At 47.2% G+C, this 19997-nt stretch overlaps 1 protein-coding gene across 1 annotated transcript; it reads left to right on the forward strand.

Annotated features, from left to right (window-relative positions):
* Positions 1–53: 53 nt before the first annotated feature.
* Positions 54–18524, forward strand: LOC115405132 (V-type proton ATPase subunit H-like). The gene is given in 15 exon segments (XM_030114605.1): positions 54–90; positions 1247–1397; positions 2446–2545; positions 3076–3130; positions 3133–3164; positions 3301–3414; positions 4090–4194; positions 6517–6576; positions 7442–7539; positions 8023–8215; positions 10679–10857; positions 11007–11132; positions 11833–11934; positions 13284–13397; positions 18228–18524. Coding segments are annotated over 14 exon segments (1452 nt in total). The 5' UTR covers positions 54–90; positions 1247–1293; the 3' UTR covers positions 18298–18524.
* Positions 18525–19997: the final 1473 nt, after the last annotated feature.

Raw genomic sequence — 19997 nt, forward strand, 5'->3', positions numbered from 1 at the left:
CGTGCCGGGCGCGTCCGCATTGAGCCTGTGCGCGCGGCCGTTGCGGTCACATACGGACACGTGACATTGTGTATCAGCTGTTCACGCAGGGTGAGTGTTACCGAGGTTCTACTCTCTTATAGCAGCATCTGTGAAATACTTACACGAACACGTTGTTTCCTCCTGAAACGAGCCGTCTGCTTTCAGCCTCATCCCATGAAGCCCCGCGAGCAGCGTTAGCACCGCTGGCCTCCGTTAGCACAGCTAGCATCCGTTAGCATCATTTGCCTTCCTCCCGATTGATTGCTAGCATCGCGTTTGTGTCGCTTTCAGCGCTGTACGGTGGGTTTTCTCTGTCTGGTCAGGAGCGCAGTGTCTGCGTGCGCGTGGATTTTAATGTGCCTCGTTAGAGTCAGTTTTCCACAGCGTGATGCTGACTGGTCGCGACATTGAGCTGCCTGTTAGCTTGATGCTAGCTGTCAGTGCGCTGAATTCGGAAACATTACATTCTGTCTCTGCTCATGTCCTGGTTCTGATCATCAGACGCTCGAGCTCCAGACACCGTGTGTAATTTTGCCACTTAGCAACGATGGATTAATGTGAAACAGTTCCTGTGACTGACAGTTTATTGATCTGTCAACATGAACAACACAGGATAATAAAGAAGTATCTAATAATATTAAACAGCAGATTTGTCCCTTTGGCTTCTCTCAGAAATAAGAATTTAAATCCATTTAATTCACTGTTTTAACAAGACCTGTTAAGTAAAAAGGAGGAAAATAAGTCAGCTGACTTGAATTGGCTCTTTCAGTCTGTCCAAACCTACAGAAAGAAGTGAAATCCTGGGTAGCAGTGGATTTCCTCCAGGTAGATGGTGGAAGAGTCAGATTTCTGCAGGTTTCCATGAATTCACCCTCACAGCCGTAATGCTACTTCAGTAGCAGTGAGAGAGAGAGCAGCTTTTGTTTTTCACCTTGAATCTCACTAAAACAGCCTTCCAGTCACTTAAACCAAACACAGTGCTACTTCTACTCAAATTTAATGTGGTACAAGTCAAGTGTATTCCTTTTCTACTGCAGGACTTTTCAGGATTTCAGAAAGTTATTGCAGTTTGCTTGATAATGTTTTCCACCTCAGAGCATGTGGTCTGATGTCTGTGTGAAGCAGTCAGCGTCTGTGCTTCAGAAGACATCACAACCTTTCTCATGAGCTGATCTGGCGCTGGCCGTCGGATTTTCAGTCCAGGCTGAAGGTGTTTCTGTCTCAGATCGTTTGACCGGGACGCGCTCTGCTGTGTGGGAGACGGACTGAAAGATGGACATCCGCGGGGCCGTGGACGCTGCAGTGCCCACCAACATCATCGATGCCAAGGCGGCCGAGGTCCGAGCCAACCTGGTCAACTGGCAGTCATACCTTCAGTAGGTTCAACACACACACACACACACACACACAAACACACACTGTAATTTCAGGTAAAGTGTCAGGTCCTCTGTAGATAATAGAAAAGATAAAGCAGTGAAGAAGAAGTAAATTGCGCTCTAGCTGTGTTTCCCCTCCCATTGCAGAGTTTCACTTCTCCTCAGCTTGGAGCTGGTTCCCACCAAACTCTGTGCAGAAGGAGGTCATTGCTGAACCGAATGGTCAGATCAGTGCTCAGTGTAAAGCCGTCTGATGGGTTTGAATAGCGTGTGGAAGCAGATCTAAAAGCATCAGTGATTCACGGCGGTGCAGCTCCACTGCAGAGCTGCAGATCATGACTCAGTGTCACATGGTGAACATATCACATGGTTTACTTCTCCATTAACATCTGAGACGGTGAGTTTGATCAGTGAGGTGCTGAGTATTGACTGAGACAGACTCTTCTCCACAAAGACTTTCCATCATAGTGGAAAGGTCGTGAGCAGGACTTAAACCCACATCAACTTCATTTGCTGAACCTGAGAATAGACTGAGCGTTCTAGAGATTTGGAATAACTTTAAATGAAGAGGCTTGTGTGTGTTGGACAGTGTGTGTTTGTCCTGACAGGTCCATGTGGTATGTTTGGACTGTTTCTCACTGGCTGAGCTGCTTGTTAGTCTGAAGCAGCTCATTACGCTGCAGAGGAAGTTTATTGCAGTGGGTATGAAAGAGGAAGACCGTCCTGTCACCCTTGTCCAGCATGTCCAGGGATGTCCTCCACTGACCTGTCCGTCCAGCCAGCTCTGGTTCAGGTGGTTCAGTGTCAGGAACTCTGCTCTACTTCCTGCAGCTGCAGGCCGATCAGTGTCCCTACAGGAGACCACGGGCCATAGGTTTGAAACCTGCCATGTCCACAAGCCTCACAAAGCCACAGCTGCTTCTCTGATGGACAGAGCTGTTTTCTGCATGAATTCATGGGCTACATACACACACACACACACACACACACACCACACACACACACACACACACACACACGATTACATGACTGGATTGTCTTTTTGCAGGAGTCAGATGATCTCTGTGGAGGACTGTGAGTTCATCAAGAAGTTTGAGGTGGCCAACTCTGAAGACAAACAGGCCATTCTGACCAAAGAAGGACATCAGGTACAGTCGCTCTGCTCAGCAGCGCCTCCACATGCTGCAGCTGCAGCACTGCATCCAGCTCAGGGCCTCAGTGGGGAGGGGCCAAGGCACACAGAGACATGGTGGTTCCATCTGGAGTCCATCACAGGACACACACACACACACACACATTTCAGGACATTTACCAACTGACAGGTGTGTTCAGACTGTGATCAGAAACTTGAGAAAACCCAGCATGCCTCTCCAAACAGGAGGGACTCAAACCCGTGACGTCCTTGTTGTGGGGTGAAAGTGTTAACCACTCCCACACCATCATAACTAGACATTGTACAAACAGAAGCAGATTGACTGTTAGTGGGGTGAGTGTTGAAGAGTTCTGCCTCCAACTCTTCTCGTCTTGGCCTTGGGAACAAACCCCGGGCAGTCTGGATCAGAAGGAACCGGCCTGCGGGTGGAGGAGCGGTCCACTGAGCTGTGGCAGCGACAGGGTTCTAACATCTCTCACAGTCCAGCCTGCCTTGAGGTACAGGAGAACTGTTTCTTTCTCTCAGTGTGCGAAGACCTTCCTGAACCTGATGGCCCATATCTCCAAGGAGCAGACCGTGCAGTAATTCTGACTCTGATCGACGACACGCTGCAGGTAAACACACACACACACACACACACTGCAGTAACATTGCAGATTGGGCTGTGGCAGTGTTTTGGTTTTGTCAGTGAAGAAACAGACATCTGGATGAGATGAGGTCAGAGTACAATAAATCTCTTCTGTCCTTCAGGAGAACCATCAGAGGGTCAACATCTTCTTCGACTATGCCAAAAAGACCTAAGAACACCGCCTGGTCTACTTCCTGCCCATGCTGAATCGGCAGGACCTGTTCACTGTCCACATGGTGAGTGGGAACATCTCGGATCTATCATCAGCCTGGAATCAACATCCACAACATAAAGATTACAGGAGGCTGAGTGACTCTGACCAGTGAGGCTCCCTCCATATTTACCTCATTATTTACAGAGCATGAAACATCAGTGTGTGTGTCAGTGGAGCATTGAGCATTGTGAGTGAAGACACAGTGACTCTGCATTATAAAGTACCCCTGAAAAAAAACTTCACCTGTCTGAAGACAACATTCAGTACTGTTGAAATGAAATTTGTACGTGGATATTTTTAAGGCTGTATGACCAGTCTGATAAATTATCAGATGAAAGTTAACAATAACATGAATTGCATGTTATTTACACGGGGGACTGGATGGCTGGTGGGCTGGTGGGCCTGAAGGTGCAGGCATCAGGCCTGTGTGCGATCAGGACGTCCTGAATCCTTATTCTTTGTGTACTGATTTAATGTGTTAACAAAGCCTTAAACTAGGGGAAAGTTACCATTTAGACCAGAGAGCTCATAATCCCCGCAAGTGTTCACATGACGACCACAAACCAGTGGTTGTGAAAACCAGCTGACGTGTGACACAGTGCTGCCGTTTCCATGTGAACTGCTCCTCTCATCAGCTTGTCGGAGATCTCCAGCAGCAGGTGATGTGAGTGTCAAAGAGTGTGTGTTTATGTGCCAGGCGGCGAGGATCATTGCTAAGCTGGCTGCCTGGGGTCGTGACCTGATGGAGGGAAGTGATCTGAACTACTACTTCAACTGGATCAAGAGCCAGCTCAGCTCACAGGTACACACTGAACACCTCTCTATAAACACCTCATATGGAATGGCCACAGTCTCTGCTTCACTTTCACTGTGTGCGTTTTGAGGAGTGGTTCATAACACACACACATGCACCACAGTTTAACCTTTTCAAGTGAAAACAGTCCGTTTTCATTGTGTTGGGTCTCTAAAAATGTTAGTGTTGGGGAAAAAAAATGATCCCACAATGCAGCATTCTCCACATCTCCATCCCAACAGAGGGTGTAGTTCTGTACATGAGTGCTGTGGTGGCAGCTGTTCTTCTCCTCCTCTGTGAATAGATGAAAGGAAACAATAGAAGATGTAGAGTGTTGCAATTTAACAGCTTGAGGACAACAAAAGGACCGTTTCTTTCACCATCATCTGCATACAGCAGACCCTTTGTGCTATAATTAACTACACCATCATCTGCATACAAGGAGAACATGCCGTGCAGTCTCTCTCACAGCGAACCTCGCCAGCTCCGCTCTGAGTCCCAGAGGTGCTGTCACGTCGACAGTCTGTTCAGTCTATACGGCTCCCCTCGATACGGTTCTCCTTTGAACGTTCCTCGAGACAGGGAGGCACTCTTAGGCCCAGTAGGAGCCCTGGGATGCTATATTGACACTTCTATGGGAATTCATATCTCCATCAGCCTTGGTCTGTAATGGAGGCCCTGGCAGACGCTCTGCTCTCTCCAAGCAGCAGTTATCCCTCTGGATCATGGATATCATTCACCACCAGACTGGTGTTCACGCCTTGGGTTGCCCTGAGGGGAGTTCCCCTGAATGATATGTATTAGGGGTGTCAACGTTTACAATGTTTTGTATTTGTGTAACCGGGACTTCTCATCGCCGTGGAACCGGTTACGTGTGGCGTCAGAGATTTGTGATCTTTTTCTATTGCAGTTGCGCTATGTGACCACTAGAGGGCTATGTCTCCATTGAAATACAGTCCCTCATAATCCCAATAAATCAAAGACATTGCAGTAGTTATTAGACAAAAGGGCCACCGTTTCAGCTGTTAAGTTGATGATATGTTCAGTAAGTATTTTGACACATTTCTTTGATTTGTTGTAAATAAAATCCCTCATGCTAGCTTGTGAACCGCTAGCGGTGGCTAGCTCGTGTTAGCACAAACGCTCGCAGCAGCTCTTCCTCCGATTTGTTGGGGTGTTTCCATGGCAGCTGGTCTCTCCTGGATCCCGTGCTGCAGTTGAAACCAGCTGTGCCCGGACACAGCCTACAACCATCAGCATTTCCAGTGCGTTAGAAAAGCTGCCACACCACAACTCCATTCGTTGTTAGCTGCCGTCGCGTCCCCGAGTCAACTACCTATTTTTGTTCTTCCTGGATTGGAAGGTCCATGGAGCTTGCTCTGGAGGATCATCCTCTGCCTCAGCTGGGAAGAGCAGCTCAGTCACTACTGCTCTTTAAGGATTTCTGCTGTCTCTGAACTGTTCCTCATCATGTCCTGAGCTGGTTTTCCGTCAGTCCAGCCTGTTCCTCGTCGTATGTGCTTTTCTCTCTGCAGCTCTGCTGTCTGCCACCATGTTTTCACTCAGTACTGGGACCAGACCTGTCACCTCCTGTACTGTTGTTTATGTGTGAAAATGTTTGCTTTTCTTGAAAATGTCTTTAAATGGACTGATGTGCTCAGAATATGACAGAACTTATGATCAGTTTTACTCCAGTCACTGAAGCCAGCAAGGAAGTGCAGAAAAAACTGCCGGATTGCCGTTCTGGCCAGACAGATTGAGTCAGAGTGGAGTGTATTTAAATTACTGTCTGTGGAATAAATGTCACCTCAGAGCTGTCAAGGACTGGAAAATGTCAAACTAAAGCTTGAAGCCTATAAAACTGGCTCCTTTCTGAAGAATCCAGCGTTTCACAGATTAGTTGTTAATCAGTTTAGTCAAACAGGATAGTTGTTCATGTCTTGTTATATTATATATGAAAAAATAATTATTTGTGTCATGTAATTGCAGATTTTTTTATTAATTTTTTTTTTTTTTTTTGCTATAAATTGCATAAAAGGTCATTTTTGGATATAGTCCATCCTGTCTAACAAGCCCTGAATGTCTTTGGCCATGGAGAAGTTTTCCATCTGTACCACCAGAGAGGATTAGGACCATGGTTTTCATGTACTTTTTCTGAACGATTGTGACTCAGAGTCCTGAGATCCGCGGTTACGAATGTCGTGTAACGTCCAGTTCCAGTGTGTTGAGATGAGTGTCCTCCTTTTCTCTCTGGGAATCTGGCTCGGCGGTTCACTGCTGCCAGTGTAACTCGCCTCGGAGTGACGGTTTCTTTTGTTTATCTCTCATTAGAATCTACATGGTACAGGTCCAGAGTCAGGCACAGGAGCAGGCACTATTTCCCCCAGTGAAGTGAGTATGAGTGAAAGAGCGCCCTGGGAAGGACCCGAAACCCAGCCGAGGACGGCTTTTTTCTAGCTGGCGTCTTCTCAGCTGTCGCTGGACTTGTTCCCTCTTCTCTTCGCTCCTCTTCTGTCTCTCATCCTGTTTCTACACATCAGTGATAGCAGATTGGTGGAGCCATGACTCTCTCATTCAGACAGCATGGTGTTTGCTGCCACTGGTTGTTTTCAACTGTTTTTAGTGAGATCTGCATGCCTAAAGCCAATTCTCTCCAACCGCATGACAAACAGCTTTGTCCCGACCATTGCCAGTAACAAGGGCAAATTGAAACAGCACTGTCACAGCCGCAGCATCCCACCATTTCCAGCCCCATACTCGGTCAGTCGGCCGGTAATCATTCTGAGAAGCACCCTCAGAAACCTAGAAGTGAGTGCTCACTAATAACTGACCATCCTGTTTTCCTCTGCACTTTCAAGCAGGTAACCTCTGCTCCTCAGTGTTCACCGCTGCCCCTTTCTCTGCTGGACCTCTGCTTTGTCTGTTTGATTAACAGATTAATGTGATCTATTTTCCTCCTCTCAGCTTCCTGCACTCTAGTCTCAGTTCAGGTGTGATGGACACTTTGCCCCGCTGTCGCTCTGTATTGTGGATGGGTGTGCAGTCTGGCATGTGGTAATGTGTACATCTGATGAGCTGCATGTGCACTGCCTCAGGTCTGATAGGAGAGTTTCCAGTCTTCTTCCATATGCTTTGTCTTGCTTGTTAACTCCTTCAGAAGCTCCACTAAAATCTAACTCTTGCTTTGTTCTCCCGCCTCGACCCCGGTGGCGTCCCAGCCGCCGGCCCACTCACTCCCTGTGTGTGTCCGTTGCAGAGCTCCCAGTACGTCCAGTGCGTGGCGGGCTGTCTTCAGCTCATGCTCAAAGTCAACGAATACCGGTTCGCCTGGGTGGAGGCTGATGGCGTCAACTGGTACGCTTCACTTTTACATCAAGTCATTTGTGTTTGTGGTTACTGACTGTCTGAACGTCACATGTTATGCAGCCATGTTTGCGAGGAGAGAGGGGAATTAAAGCGAAAGCGGCAGAAACGCAGCTGATCACGTTCAGAACCAGTCTTCATTCAGGCTGTCAAAGCAGCCTTCGTACTCACATAATTACCACATCTGTGAGATCCACGTCTCTGCACTTACCAGCTGTTTGTGTAAATGCACGCTTGTTTTTTAGTAGCAGACGTTGGTGCGGCGTGCAGCGTTTTCACCCTGTCACGTCTGAACATTTCATTCCGGGCTGTAATCATCGATAATGGAGCCGCACGGTGGAGGTGCACACCTGTGAAAGCTCCTTTCATTAGTAAACAGCTAGCAGATAGAAATGCCAGCCTCCGCCCAGCACTCTGCTCCTTTCTCCCCCATCACCAACTTTCATCCATGCCTTTTGTGTCTTTGTGTTGAAGCATCACCGCTGTGCTCAGCAACAAGTGTGGCTTCCAGCTCCAGTACCAGATGATCTTCTGCGTGTGGCTGCTGGCCTTCAGCCCTCAGCTGTGTGAGCAGCTGCGACGCTACAACGTGGTGCCGGCGCTCTCCGACATCCTGCAGGAGTCCGTCAAAGAGAAGGTCACCCGGATCATCCTGGCTGCCTACAGGGTCAGTAGAGGATTCCCAGTGGAGCCATGAAAGAGGGATCAAATCAGGGCTTTTCAGCAAGCAGCCCTCTGAAAGGCTTCACTCATTATGAGTCAGGCCCCCCAGAGAACTCCCTCCCATCATCCCTCACCACTCTGCATGGCATTTTCTTCTCAAAAACACAGAAAGAGCCACGAAAAGTCTCCCAACCACAGAGCTCTGATTCAAATATCAAAGTAGACAGACGGTAGTCTTTAGTCAGATGCTGCTAGCAGTACATTACAGAGAAACACAACAGGGAGGAGCTGCAGGACGGGGCTGTGTCATTCAGCTGAGTGTCAGTGAAGCTGCTGCTACGTGTTTAATAAGTTTTCCAAACACCTCATTACAGCGCGGAGTCCAGAATGTTTCTAGTCAACTAACAGTCCTATTGTAAATTCTCCGTCTCAGAAAATGCTCAAATGACATCCCCCAGTGACTGGTGTGTTTGAAACGTGGTGGAATGGTGCGTCTGTCATCAGCACATTTGATCAGTGCTCTGCTTTCACACTCCAGAGCTAAGAACAGACGCAGCGACTCTGCAGCCGTCCACCTGTCTTCCTTTATCTCCCCACTGGCATTGTTTCCAGACACGTTTCAGGCCTGCTCTGCTTAGTGTCTCTTCCAGGTGATGAAACCTCTGCAGTTTGACACGACAAGTTCCTCTCCTTTTGTTTCTGAAACCACAGAGTGTGGCAGGGACTCACTCATCCAGCCACAATAGTCCAGCTGCACCAACAGACCTTCTTTCACTTCATTATTCCAGCATCAAACCAAGAGAAAACGGCAAAGAAGTCAGAAGAAGAGTGGCTGAAAGCTTCAGGAGCCACAGCTGAAACACTGCAGTGTCCCACAGAATCCTAAAGTGACACCCGGTGATACGGTTCACACTAATCAAATGAATGCGGTGACACTTTCAGCTGAGCCACTCATTACAGAAGTCAGCATTATCGCACGTTCAGCCTTCATGCACGTGACTTTTTCAAAACAACATGCAGAGTTTTAATGCCTGACCTTGTTACCAGTCATGCTTTTGTGTCATTTGCAGACACCCTCTGCACACATGGCATCAAACCCCACACGGCATGTTCACATGGAGCCCTCCGTCTCTGCAGTAATCTGGACTCCCTCTAATCAGAGTTCCTCTGTGACCCTCCTCTGAGCACAATGGGCCAAAAACCACCGCTGATTCCTCTTCTGTTGGCATTTTCCATTGAAGGTTGCCACAGCCTGGGTCTCCGTCGTGTAAAAAGGGGATTGAAGTGACATGGAGGCTGGAGAGGAAGGAGCACGTGGTCAGAAGTGAACTCAAAGGTTAAATTCAGAATTTATTTGCTGCTTCCGTCTAAATCAGCAGTTTCTGAAGGAGGCTAAGAACCAGGCAGGGCTGCTCCCATCTGTAGGCCACGGACACGCCTCTCAGACTGGACCCAGTGTGTGCCTTTTCAGGGCTCCATCGTCATCTCTTAGTTCTATAATCCCAGAGATTAGGATTTACACTGATAGTGTTTTCCTCCTTTTATATTTTTATATGATGTGAGTTTGGCGAAGTAATTTTCTCTCAATAGATACTTGGAACTTGATCAATACAGTTTTTGATAAATTGTCCATGTTTTGACAGCCGATGATAATGAGATCTGCTGAGCCAGTCATGTGGCTGGAACAGAGCCGTGCAACACACAGCGCAAACTCCTCTGACCTTTAACCTCACCGTGCTCCTCCCCCACAGCCCAGACTCCTCTGACTTGAGGTTGAATTTCTCCTCGGTCTCTGTCAGAGCCGGCTTCTCACCTGCTGTGCTGTTGTCTTCGGATGATGTTCCCTGTAGTGGATCTCATGGTTTTAGTTTCCGTCTGGGTGCTCAGGACCACAGATCAGACATAAATCGAAGCTGTGTGAGGAGACCAGAGAGCCTGGTGAACATGCAAACTACACATAAAACAGCCGTGAGTGTGAAAACAGCTGCACCAGAGCAGCTTTAGCTTCCACATGACAGCGAGTCGTTTCCTCTGGAGGCTTCAGCTTCATGTGGAAACAGTCCGAGGACGCTTCACTTCAGATTTCCGTCTTGGAAGATTCTCCTGCAGGGTTATTTTTACTCCAGACTCAACATAACTCTGCATACTACTGTTCTTTTTTCTTTTCCCAGATGTCCTCATTATGCAAATGACAGTGCTCACCACATGGGAGCCACGAAATGATTTAAACTATCCCACCATCTGGAAGTCCTTGAACACGTCCTCAAAGGCGGCGCTGCTGTCCTTCTCATGTGTTTGCCTCAATCCAACTTCGGAAACTCAAGTTTTTCTTTTTTCTTTTTTTTTTTTAAAGCAACAAAAGACCAGATAATGATATGTTTTGCTGCCATATGCCGACAGCAGCTCTTAACATCAGCTGGTCTTTGGTCCCTCATGAATGTCCTCCTCCCTCCGTCCTGCTCCACAGAACCTTCTGGAGAAGTCTGCAGAGAGGGAGACCCGTCAGGAGTACGCTCTGGCCATGATTCAGTGCAAGGTGCTGAAGCAGCTGGAGAACCTGGACCAGCAGAAGTACGACGACGAGGACATCACAGAGGACATTAAGTTCCTGCTGGAGAGGCTGGGGGAGAGCGTCCAGGACCTCAGGTAAACGTCTCTGCAGGTGAAGATATTCCAGGACTGCCGCGCTCCCCCGGGTCCGCCTCGGTCGGCGCTCCAGCGCTCGCTCACAGGTTGATTTTTAAATGACTCTTATCACGAGGTGATGTGAAGTCAGTGCTTTCTGTGTTCCGCAGCTCCTTTGATGAGTACAGCTCCGAGCTGAAGTCCGGCCGCCTGGAGTGGAGTCCCGTTCACAAGTCTGAGAAGTTCTGGAGGGAGAACGCCGTGCGCCTCAACGAGAAGAACTACGAGCTCCTCAAGTAAGACCGCTTCACTGCCTCCAAAACACTTCTCCAAGGCGGCACACTGGTGCAGTGGCTCGCTCTCCTGACTCAGGCTCTGGTTCCATTCTGGACTCAAGAGTCTTTTCTGTGTGGAGTTTCTGCTTTTCCTTCTCTGTCCTACCAGAAACCAGCAGCATGTGTGTGTTGAGTGTTCATGGTTTCCAGGCAGGCCTTGCTTCGTTACGTTTGGTTTGCTGGAGCAGCAGACCTTCGGATGTTCCTGTTGTCGGCATCAGATGACTGTGATGTCTGGAAGATTAGATCGAGATGAGATTTGAAAGACAATCCCGATGCCTGTCCGTGCTCCTTGTTATTCTCCTCACACACCGTTGTGCCTGTTGACATTCAGTCAGGATCTGATCTAATCTGATCTCACTGCTCTGTAATAAGCTCAGAGACCTTCTCCACTTCCACTGACCCGCTTTATACTCTCAGCTTCCTCAAGAGGTCTGAGGGGTCCGAGTGGTTCAAAGGTTCTTGTGGGTCCGATGGGTCTTATGAGCCTGATAGGGATTGTGGGTCTTGCAAGTCCAGGGCCATCAGACTTGCATGGAGGATTGTGTCATTCTGTAAGTCCAGGCACAGGACCTGTTCCTGGATTTAGAGTCTTCTTTCTGGGACACGTCTTGACCTGGACCCGGATGTGATGGGTCTTCTGTTGCCTCTGTCCCCCCAGGATCCTGACCCGGCTGCTGGAAGTGTCCGACGATCCTCAGGTCATCGCCGTAGCAGCTCACGACGTTGGAGAGTATGTCCGTCATTACCCCCGCGGGAAACGGTGAGTCTCTGTGACGAACGCCGCCTGCTGCCTCCAGCACTGCGACACGTTGCGCACACTTTAAAGTTCTTAGTGTGATGAAGCTGTAGATGGTTCAGCTCTCATCTGTAGGGGGGGCGGGGGGGGGTTATATGGCAGAACCTCCAGAATAGAATAATAATAGAATAATACAGAAATGTTGAATTCATGAATTCATTGTAGAATTTTATTCATGACAGCGTTATTAATCACATGACCTATTAATCACTTTAGTATAGGTTCTAAGACAGAACCCTGTGGAACTCCATGTTTCACTTCAGTCTGAGCTGAAGAGTCATCAGCAGGCGTCGTGAGGCAGAGGATGTATTGATGCTGTTTGCTCTGTGGCGCAGAGACGTGACCCACAGCTCTGCAGACTGCTCAGTGCAGTCGAGAGTAAAGAACACCAGCTCACTCTGCTCTACAGGCTGGCACCAAACATTTCATCACCCATGACTGTGGACCCAGGGTTGTCAGGTGTGAGACTTGTCCAGTCTTCAGAGTGTGACAGAGACAGTCAGCCCATAACTCACATTGTCAGCATTCCAGCACTTCTGTCTTCTTGAGAAATGCGTTGATGCGTGCTCGATTCAGAGGCTCCATTAAGTGAAAACAACATTTTAGTGATATGAAAGCAAACGTCACAATAGAAGAAGTGACTGGAGGTCAGTAGGATGCCCGTCCTCTCCATCAATCCTGTTTCATTTAGAAAGGAGAAGAGATGAAGCTACAGATGTTATTTTTGGTATACACACACACACACACACACTGAGCGGTGTGGTTTGCTGAACCTCTGGAGTGTTTCCTGGTTTGAAGTGAAGTGCACAGATCTACTGGCTTCCTGCTTGTCGCTTCAGTCCGATTCCTTAACGCCTCTGAACGGCTCGCTAACAGCGATCCACATATCATTTATAACACCTTCTTCTGTTTTGGAAGTCTCTGTGCTCTTACAGAACTCTGCCGAAATGCCACAGCTCAAAATAAGACAACCATACTTCAATATACGTGCGACTGACGATCACACATCACATTTTCATTTGTGCATTCTTGATTCAGAACCCTCCGAGTTCTGCTCGGTGCCGGTGACCTGACCCTTCTGCTGATTTACACAGAAACCAGGATGTTTTGATGCAGTTCTCCTGCAGCACGCTATCTACTGTTTGTTTTCCACATCATTAAACCTGCTCCACCGATCCTTGAGCTCCAGGCCACGTTCAGCCAGGATCCCCTGATGGATCACTGGAAGACCTCAAACATGAGAGTCAGACTTCGCTGCTTTTATCTGTACAAAAGGTTTCTCAAGGCTTTTCCTCCTCCTCCTTCTGTTGCAGGGTGATTGAGCAGCTGGGTGGTAAACAGCTGGTGATGAATCACATGCACCACGAGGACCAGCTGGTCCGGTACAACGCCCTGCTGGCTGTGCAGAAGCTGATGGTCCACAACTGGTAAGAAACACAGGCTCTCTGCTCAGGTTGCCCTCAAACATCGGTCTCACGCTCTCAAACAACATCGACACACATCCACAGCAGCGGACGGACGCCTCCACCTCTGAGCTCAGAGGACGTCTGAAAGAGATGCACAGTTATTACTCAAGATGGAGAATTAAGATCCAGCTGAGAACGCCTAGATCCAGTTCACCTCCTCACTCACCCACTTCACCACCAGTGGGCCAGATTAACCCAGTATTCAATAAGAATCTTTGGCATTTGTGCCAAATTCGGCACAAATGATGTTCAGGATGTACATTTTAAGAAAAGTACGTTATCAAGCTGAAAATCCAAGATGGCCACCAGTTTTGAAGGGGGCCGCCTCGTTAAATGCAAAGAAATGGTTTTCAAAGTAGAACTTGAACGAACAGAAACGTGTTCATGATCCAAACATCAGAATGAATGTGTTCTGACTCTTCAGGCTGCGGGCTTAGAAAGGATTTGGATAGAATTTGTCCAGGGTCAGTCCATTAGGCGGCTGCCAATTCATGATGTGGTGGTGGATCTTGGCCCAGGGAAGTCCAGCGGCATGTTGTTCTGTCAGGCCTTCACTGGCTGCGATGCTGTTTATCACCATGTACAGTACTACAGGCAAGGCTGGACTTGTTTGCTCGGAAGCAAAGGTCTTATGATGCCACTCCACCGACAAGCGCAGCCATCGTTCAACATGTGACGGGCCGCCTTCCAAGCTGCCTGCATGTGGGGCCAGGCAGCAGTCTGCAACATGCACATTGAATGCCCTGCCAACCGGGGCTGGCAAGTTCTCTGGACAAGTCTTCCACCCGTTGCTCAGACTTGTGAGCAGTCCTGACTCAAATAACACACAAGTCTGATCAGTTTCTTCTCACATTGTTTGTCAAACAGAGAATCGAAGTCAACATTACCTTTATCGTTAAAGTGTAATCCCCATGGTATCATCATAGTATCCAGTAGTTCTGATTTTCTAAACTCAGAAATGGAAGTCTCACACTCAAAAAACGTTTATTTTGATGTATAGCCCATCAAAGTAGGATTATTCAATCAAAAAACAGTTCAAACACCGTTTAGAACTGCTTCAAATTGCGGCCATTTTGTATTTTCAAGTGGATGACGTACTTTTCCAGGAGTGTAAGTTCTGAAGCACCCGTGTGTCAAATATGGTGCTTGTATCACCAAATGAAAGATCGTTTCAGCAATCTGCCCCACTACACCCAGTCACCCCGATCCCCCCCTCACTCAGTCATTCCCTTCCTCCGAGTTGTAGGCTGTTTGAGGTGAGTGGTTTGGGTGAGCTTACCGGCTGTTTTGGGTGAGTTGTTGGCAGCACGCAGCTCTTCCCTGGTCTCTTGTTCGTAGTTTCAGTTTCGCTGAACAGATCAACATTGGATCTTCTGGCTGCCATGGTGGATTTCATACTTTATCCTGTTGAGGCCTTATTTTCAGAGGACATAAAACCTTTTCTTGCTTCCGCTGACACATTTTGAAGCACGTTAACAAGATGCAAGTCGTACTGTGTCTCTGCTGTCGAAGCCACACTGGCTCTGTTCCCTTAGCAACAGCAGAGACGTTTAGTATCGGAGTGTGTTGTCCTTGTGTCCATGTGATCTCTCAAGTGTTAGCTCAATAATGGAAAAATGTTTTTAATCTTGGTTTTGGTCACCTAAAAGGGAATATCTGCTCAACCAGTTGGACTTGACAGTAAACAGAACACAAAACCACATGGAAGAAGTTTTTTTTTTTTTTTCTGTTTTACATCCAGAAAAGCAGCGACAAGACGTGTCGTCAATCACATTGGTTCTTTAAAATCTTTGATTAAAAACACAACAAAACATTTGCTACAGTCACAAGAAAAGAGGTTGTACTGAGTTCAGAAGGAAAACCAGTTTAGTTTTTTTTTTCTTATGTGTCTATTGATCTGAAGCAAAGTGGTGATGAAGATGATGAAGAAGATGAAGTATCTCTTGTAGTCTGAGCTGCTGAGGCAACGTCTCTTAGTTTTTCCTTCATGTCTTGAGTGGAGTTGTTGCGTCCAGGTTTGACGATGAGGATTTATTAGTGATCCGGACTGAACAGCTGATACAACGGCTTTAGTTTAAAGTAGTAGTAGAAAACCTGACGTGAGGCGTGAGGCGGTGTAACGCTGAATCAAAACATAATGAGGTAAAAATGAAAGATGCATGAAATAAAGATCAGTTGATAGAACTGAGAGCCAGAAACGAGACACCAAAATAAATATTAGTGATGCAGAGCTCATTGAAGCCATGTTGTTGAGCAGAAATACCTTCAGATTGTGTCTAATGTTCCTGATCTGTCAGCGCAGACTGCAGCCTGAGGAGGATTCACTTTTCCTTTTCATTTAACGAACAACTTCTCATCGTTTGCAGCAGCAGAGCTCCTTTAGAGGGTTGGGTGTTTGTATTTAGGCTAAAAAAGAAAAGAGTCAGTATTTTATTTTTTACTGTAGACAGGCAGCAGTAACCTTGATATGTTTGTGTCGGTCTGCATCAGGAAGAGACTAAAGATTTGACTTTTTCATGTCTTCTGTGAGCAGAATTTAATATTACCTCAAAATATAACATTTAACTTCTAAAGAACAGAATGAAGAGGACGGTGAAACGTTCGATCGTTTGTGCTCATAGTGGCTGAACATGAAGAAAACCCATTTTTTGGCCTTAATTTGTACCAAAAGTATAAAAGTTCTACTCAGACTAAAGTTTTTATGACATTGATATTTATGTTTAAGAAATCATCAAAAATAACCAGTGGGATTGTTAAACTTAACATCCGATTTCATTTTTTTTGTGTGTGTGGATTTAAACCATTACGCTGTTTAATTTTAGCTGCCAAATTGATTTTCATCAAATTGGTTTTCTTCATCAGGTGATCTTCTTCAGTTTGTATTTCATTTTCTGAGCTTGCGTGGTGTTTGGGCTGGGTTGGCGACTTGGCGACTGGTGGTGAGCGTCCAGCCGCCTCCCCCTCTGCAGACATGAGTGAAGTGTGAGGAGCTGCCAGCACGGCTGTGTTTGTCTCGTCTGACGGAGACGGCTCAAGGTGGTCTGGGTGGCTGAAACACACACACACACACACACTGATCGCCTGCACCAGCCACAGGTGTGTGAGCAGAACACTCTCTCTCCTCTCTCCTGGAGTGGCTCTCTTAGTTTTTCTCATCACTTCTTGCTTTCATGGCTTTTCTGAGGCCCCCGTCGCCATGACGACCGCGCGGCCACATCGCTGCTGCTGTTGTCTTTGTGAATGCCATCCAAGAGAAGTTCCTGCCGTCACACGAGACGGTTTTTCATGAGCTGAGTTTTGATTTTGGCGGTGATGCGATGTTTGGCTTCCAGACCAGCTCGCTGCTCTCATCTGTCTTCAGGAGGCCTCGGCTGATGGGCTGCTAGACGAAGCAGGCGTGAGGTTTCCTCTCAACACGCCTCTCAGCGTCATGTTTGAGATGTGACAGGTTTTATTCAACGTTAGCGTGGACAGAAACACGCTGCAGACTCGGCCAGTTTCCACTAATAGGTCTTATTTATACGACGTTTTGTACAAAACAGATCATCACTCAGACGTTCTCTCTTTGTGCTACACAAAGGTAAAACATGGCTTCGTTTCGTTTAGTTCACCGCTTCGGCCCCTTGAGATCAAACTGGGCTGTCTGTGGCCCCTGAACCACAGTTTGAGACTCCTGATTGACAATAAATCACCTTTCTTCATTCCTTTTGAGGACATAATTGTGTCCAATTTCGTGTGTTCATTTCACTGACTGTCACTCTGTCTTCACCGTTGAAATGAGGCTTTTATCAGCCCGTCTCAGTTTTTCCTATGAGACGACAGTAATCTGATAGACGTTTAATATCTCAGCAGCAAAGACTGAATCATTTTCACCCTCTCACACATGGCTGATGGCGGTGATTTTCAGGCTACATTTTGTAGTTGAGGCCTCCTTTGGATGACGTTTCAACTTGAAACCTCGTTTTTGAGTTTTCCTTTCAGCAACGTTCTACATTTATACTGCAGCATTCTAAAAATGATGTCCGTTTCCATGGCAACGGCACAAACATCAGTGTGTGCCGTTTGTTCTACAAATAAACCAGAGAACAAGAATAGAACATTACCAACGGAGAACACAAAGAACAGGACGCTAAACATTAACAGTGGAGAACACAGACTTTCAGATGGACAGAACTCCAGGCTGGATGGTTGATTTCTTCTGCTTCCTGATAGTTTTCTAAAAGTTGCACCTAAAAAGCTGTTTTCGTAAGTTGTGTTCAGCAAACTCAAACACGAAGTCCACAGAAGAGCTCTGCCGCACTGGAAGTGTGTGTTCCCAGCAGTTTCATGTGAAAGTGATGTTTCCCCAGGTGAAGTCGTCAGCTTCTTGTCATCTTTGCTCTCTGGATTTGTCTTTTTGAAGGTTATTGTTGAAGTGGTTGGGTTTGTTTTCCTGCTTCTGGGTGATTTGCCTCGATCCTCTAAATGAGTCTCTCCTGGACCGGCCGCGTTCCCTGCTGGGATGCCAGCAGATGTGAGCAGGGTTTGGAGCTGTGGGTGGTTTTTCTCACTCTGCAGGCGCTGATTTGATCGCTTGTGTTTTTCAATGGCTGTTGATTCAGCCGTGCAGCTGTTTGACCCTGGCTCTGCCTCTCACTGGGGGGTGGGGGTGGGGGTTCTCCTGGACACTCCTACATCCACACATCTGTGCTGACATTAAGATGACAGCAGTGCTGTACAGGAAACACACAATACAGTTTTCTTCAACTGTGCAGCGATGAGTCAAAGTGAGTTCTGTGTCCGTCTGTACAGGGAGTACCTGGGCAGACAGCTGCAGTCCAGCGACCAGCAGCAGGACCCGGCTGCAGCTCCCAGGACCTGAACACACCAGTGTGTGAACACCTGAAGGATCGTCTTCAGCTTCCGTCATGAATTCCAGTCTCTGCTCTGTGTTACTTGAACCTGACTGTGATCTCTGTGCTTCTCCAGCTATCTGATGTTTGTGATTGACGTCGTGCTTTGTGTTTGTGTAAATGTACAAAACTGAAAGATATTTAAGTGAAACCAGTGAAACGCTGTAAGAATTCTAATAAAGACGCTGATCTGTGACGTTCTTGTGTTCCTCTCATTTCCAGCCCGACCTATCGAGCTTATGTTTCCTGTTTGAGCTGATGGCGGTGGTTTTCAGGCTTTTTATCTGAAACGTTTTATGTCGACAGTTTGTCTTGACACATGAAAAACTTTATGCACCCTGAGGATTTCTATTGTTTTCACCAGTCAATCATTGGTTGATTTTGAACAAGCTGCCTCGGGCGCCCACGCCTTGGCCCAGCCTGTTTAACATTGATACAGTAAGTCTTTGTGTGGAAAACAGTCCGGTCCTCAGCTTTTCTTCAGCAGTAAATGACATGCCGCTGTGATGGGAGGAAAGTCTCCTGCAGCCTCAGAGCTGGACACAACCCTGTTCATACGACTGCACTTCAGTACACTCCTTCAAGACGAAGTGAAGCTTAATGACCGCTCTGTTCAGGTTATTCTTTAGTCCGGCTGAAGTGTGGTTGATTCCTGGATGTGGAGCTGGAATGATGTGAAGTGATGCAAAAAACACCAAACACACCAGGCTAATGAAGGGAATGGAGAGGCTCCGCCTTCAGTCTGGACCAGCCTGAGAACTCATCAAAACCAACATCTCACTGCAGTCAATAGAGAGAATCATAAAAAATGTGTTTGCTGTCAGGAAAGTGTTTGAAGTGGAGCTCTCACCCAGCAGCGCAAAGAAAACCCCGACTCATCTTCAACAAACACAGCCGCATCAAAACTGTTTGACAGAGAAACCAGCAATTCCTCAGAACAGGGAGAGACAGGAGAGTTCAGCAGGAAGAAACCTGCAGAACCAGACTCAGAGGAGCAGAACCAGTCTTCCTGCTGTTCTGGTTGGATTTTAGAGGACTGTTGAAGCAAAGGAGAGGACAGAGACAGAGCAGCAAACCGCATGTCAATCCAGACATGATGGAGGCAGAAAATTCAATTCAAATTCAAAGAAATTTATCTGTCAGAAACTTCATGTGTGCAGAGCATCAGGGCGTTGTGCAATACAACATGCATTCAAAACAGTCAGCCCCCGTGCACGCGAATACCCACAATCGACCATCAGTTGATGTGCCAGCACAACAGAAAATATCATGGTCAGTGAATGGATGAGTAAATAAATAAGTGCTGATAGAGGACAAATAATTAAAATGAATGAGTGAATAAAAAGTCCAGAGAAAGACTGATGTCAGTGACCATTCAAAGTGAAACAGAGAGTGAGAAATGCCATCCTCAGAGCAGTAAAGGTCTCCAGAAGTCTAAACCTACAGCAGCTTCTCTAGAAAATGCCCCAGTGTCCTGAAGCAGCTCCAACTGAAGCTTTAATAAGCACAAACGTCTTAAAGCAGAGGCTGTTACGTGTTTCCACCGGATGCCACGTGAATTTTTCGCGCGATGAGATTACATACAAAGTCAAGGTAATGATGCCACTGTCGCTCAATCTTGAGCGACGATGCGGCGAGCGTTTCCAGAGAAAATTCGACGCGCTGCCAC

This window comes from Salarias fasciatus, chromosome 18, assembly GCF_902148845.1.
Source record: "Salarias fasciatus chromosome 18, fSalaFa1.1, whole genome shotgun sequence".
NCBI lineage: Eukaryota > Metazoa > Chordata > Actinopteri > Blenniiformes > Blenniidae > Salarias > Salarias fasciatus.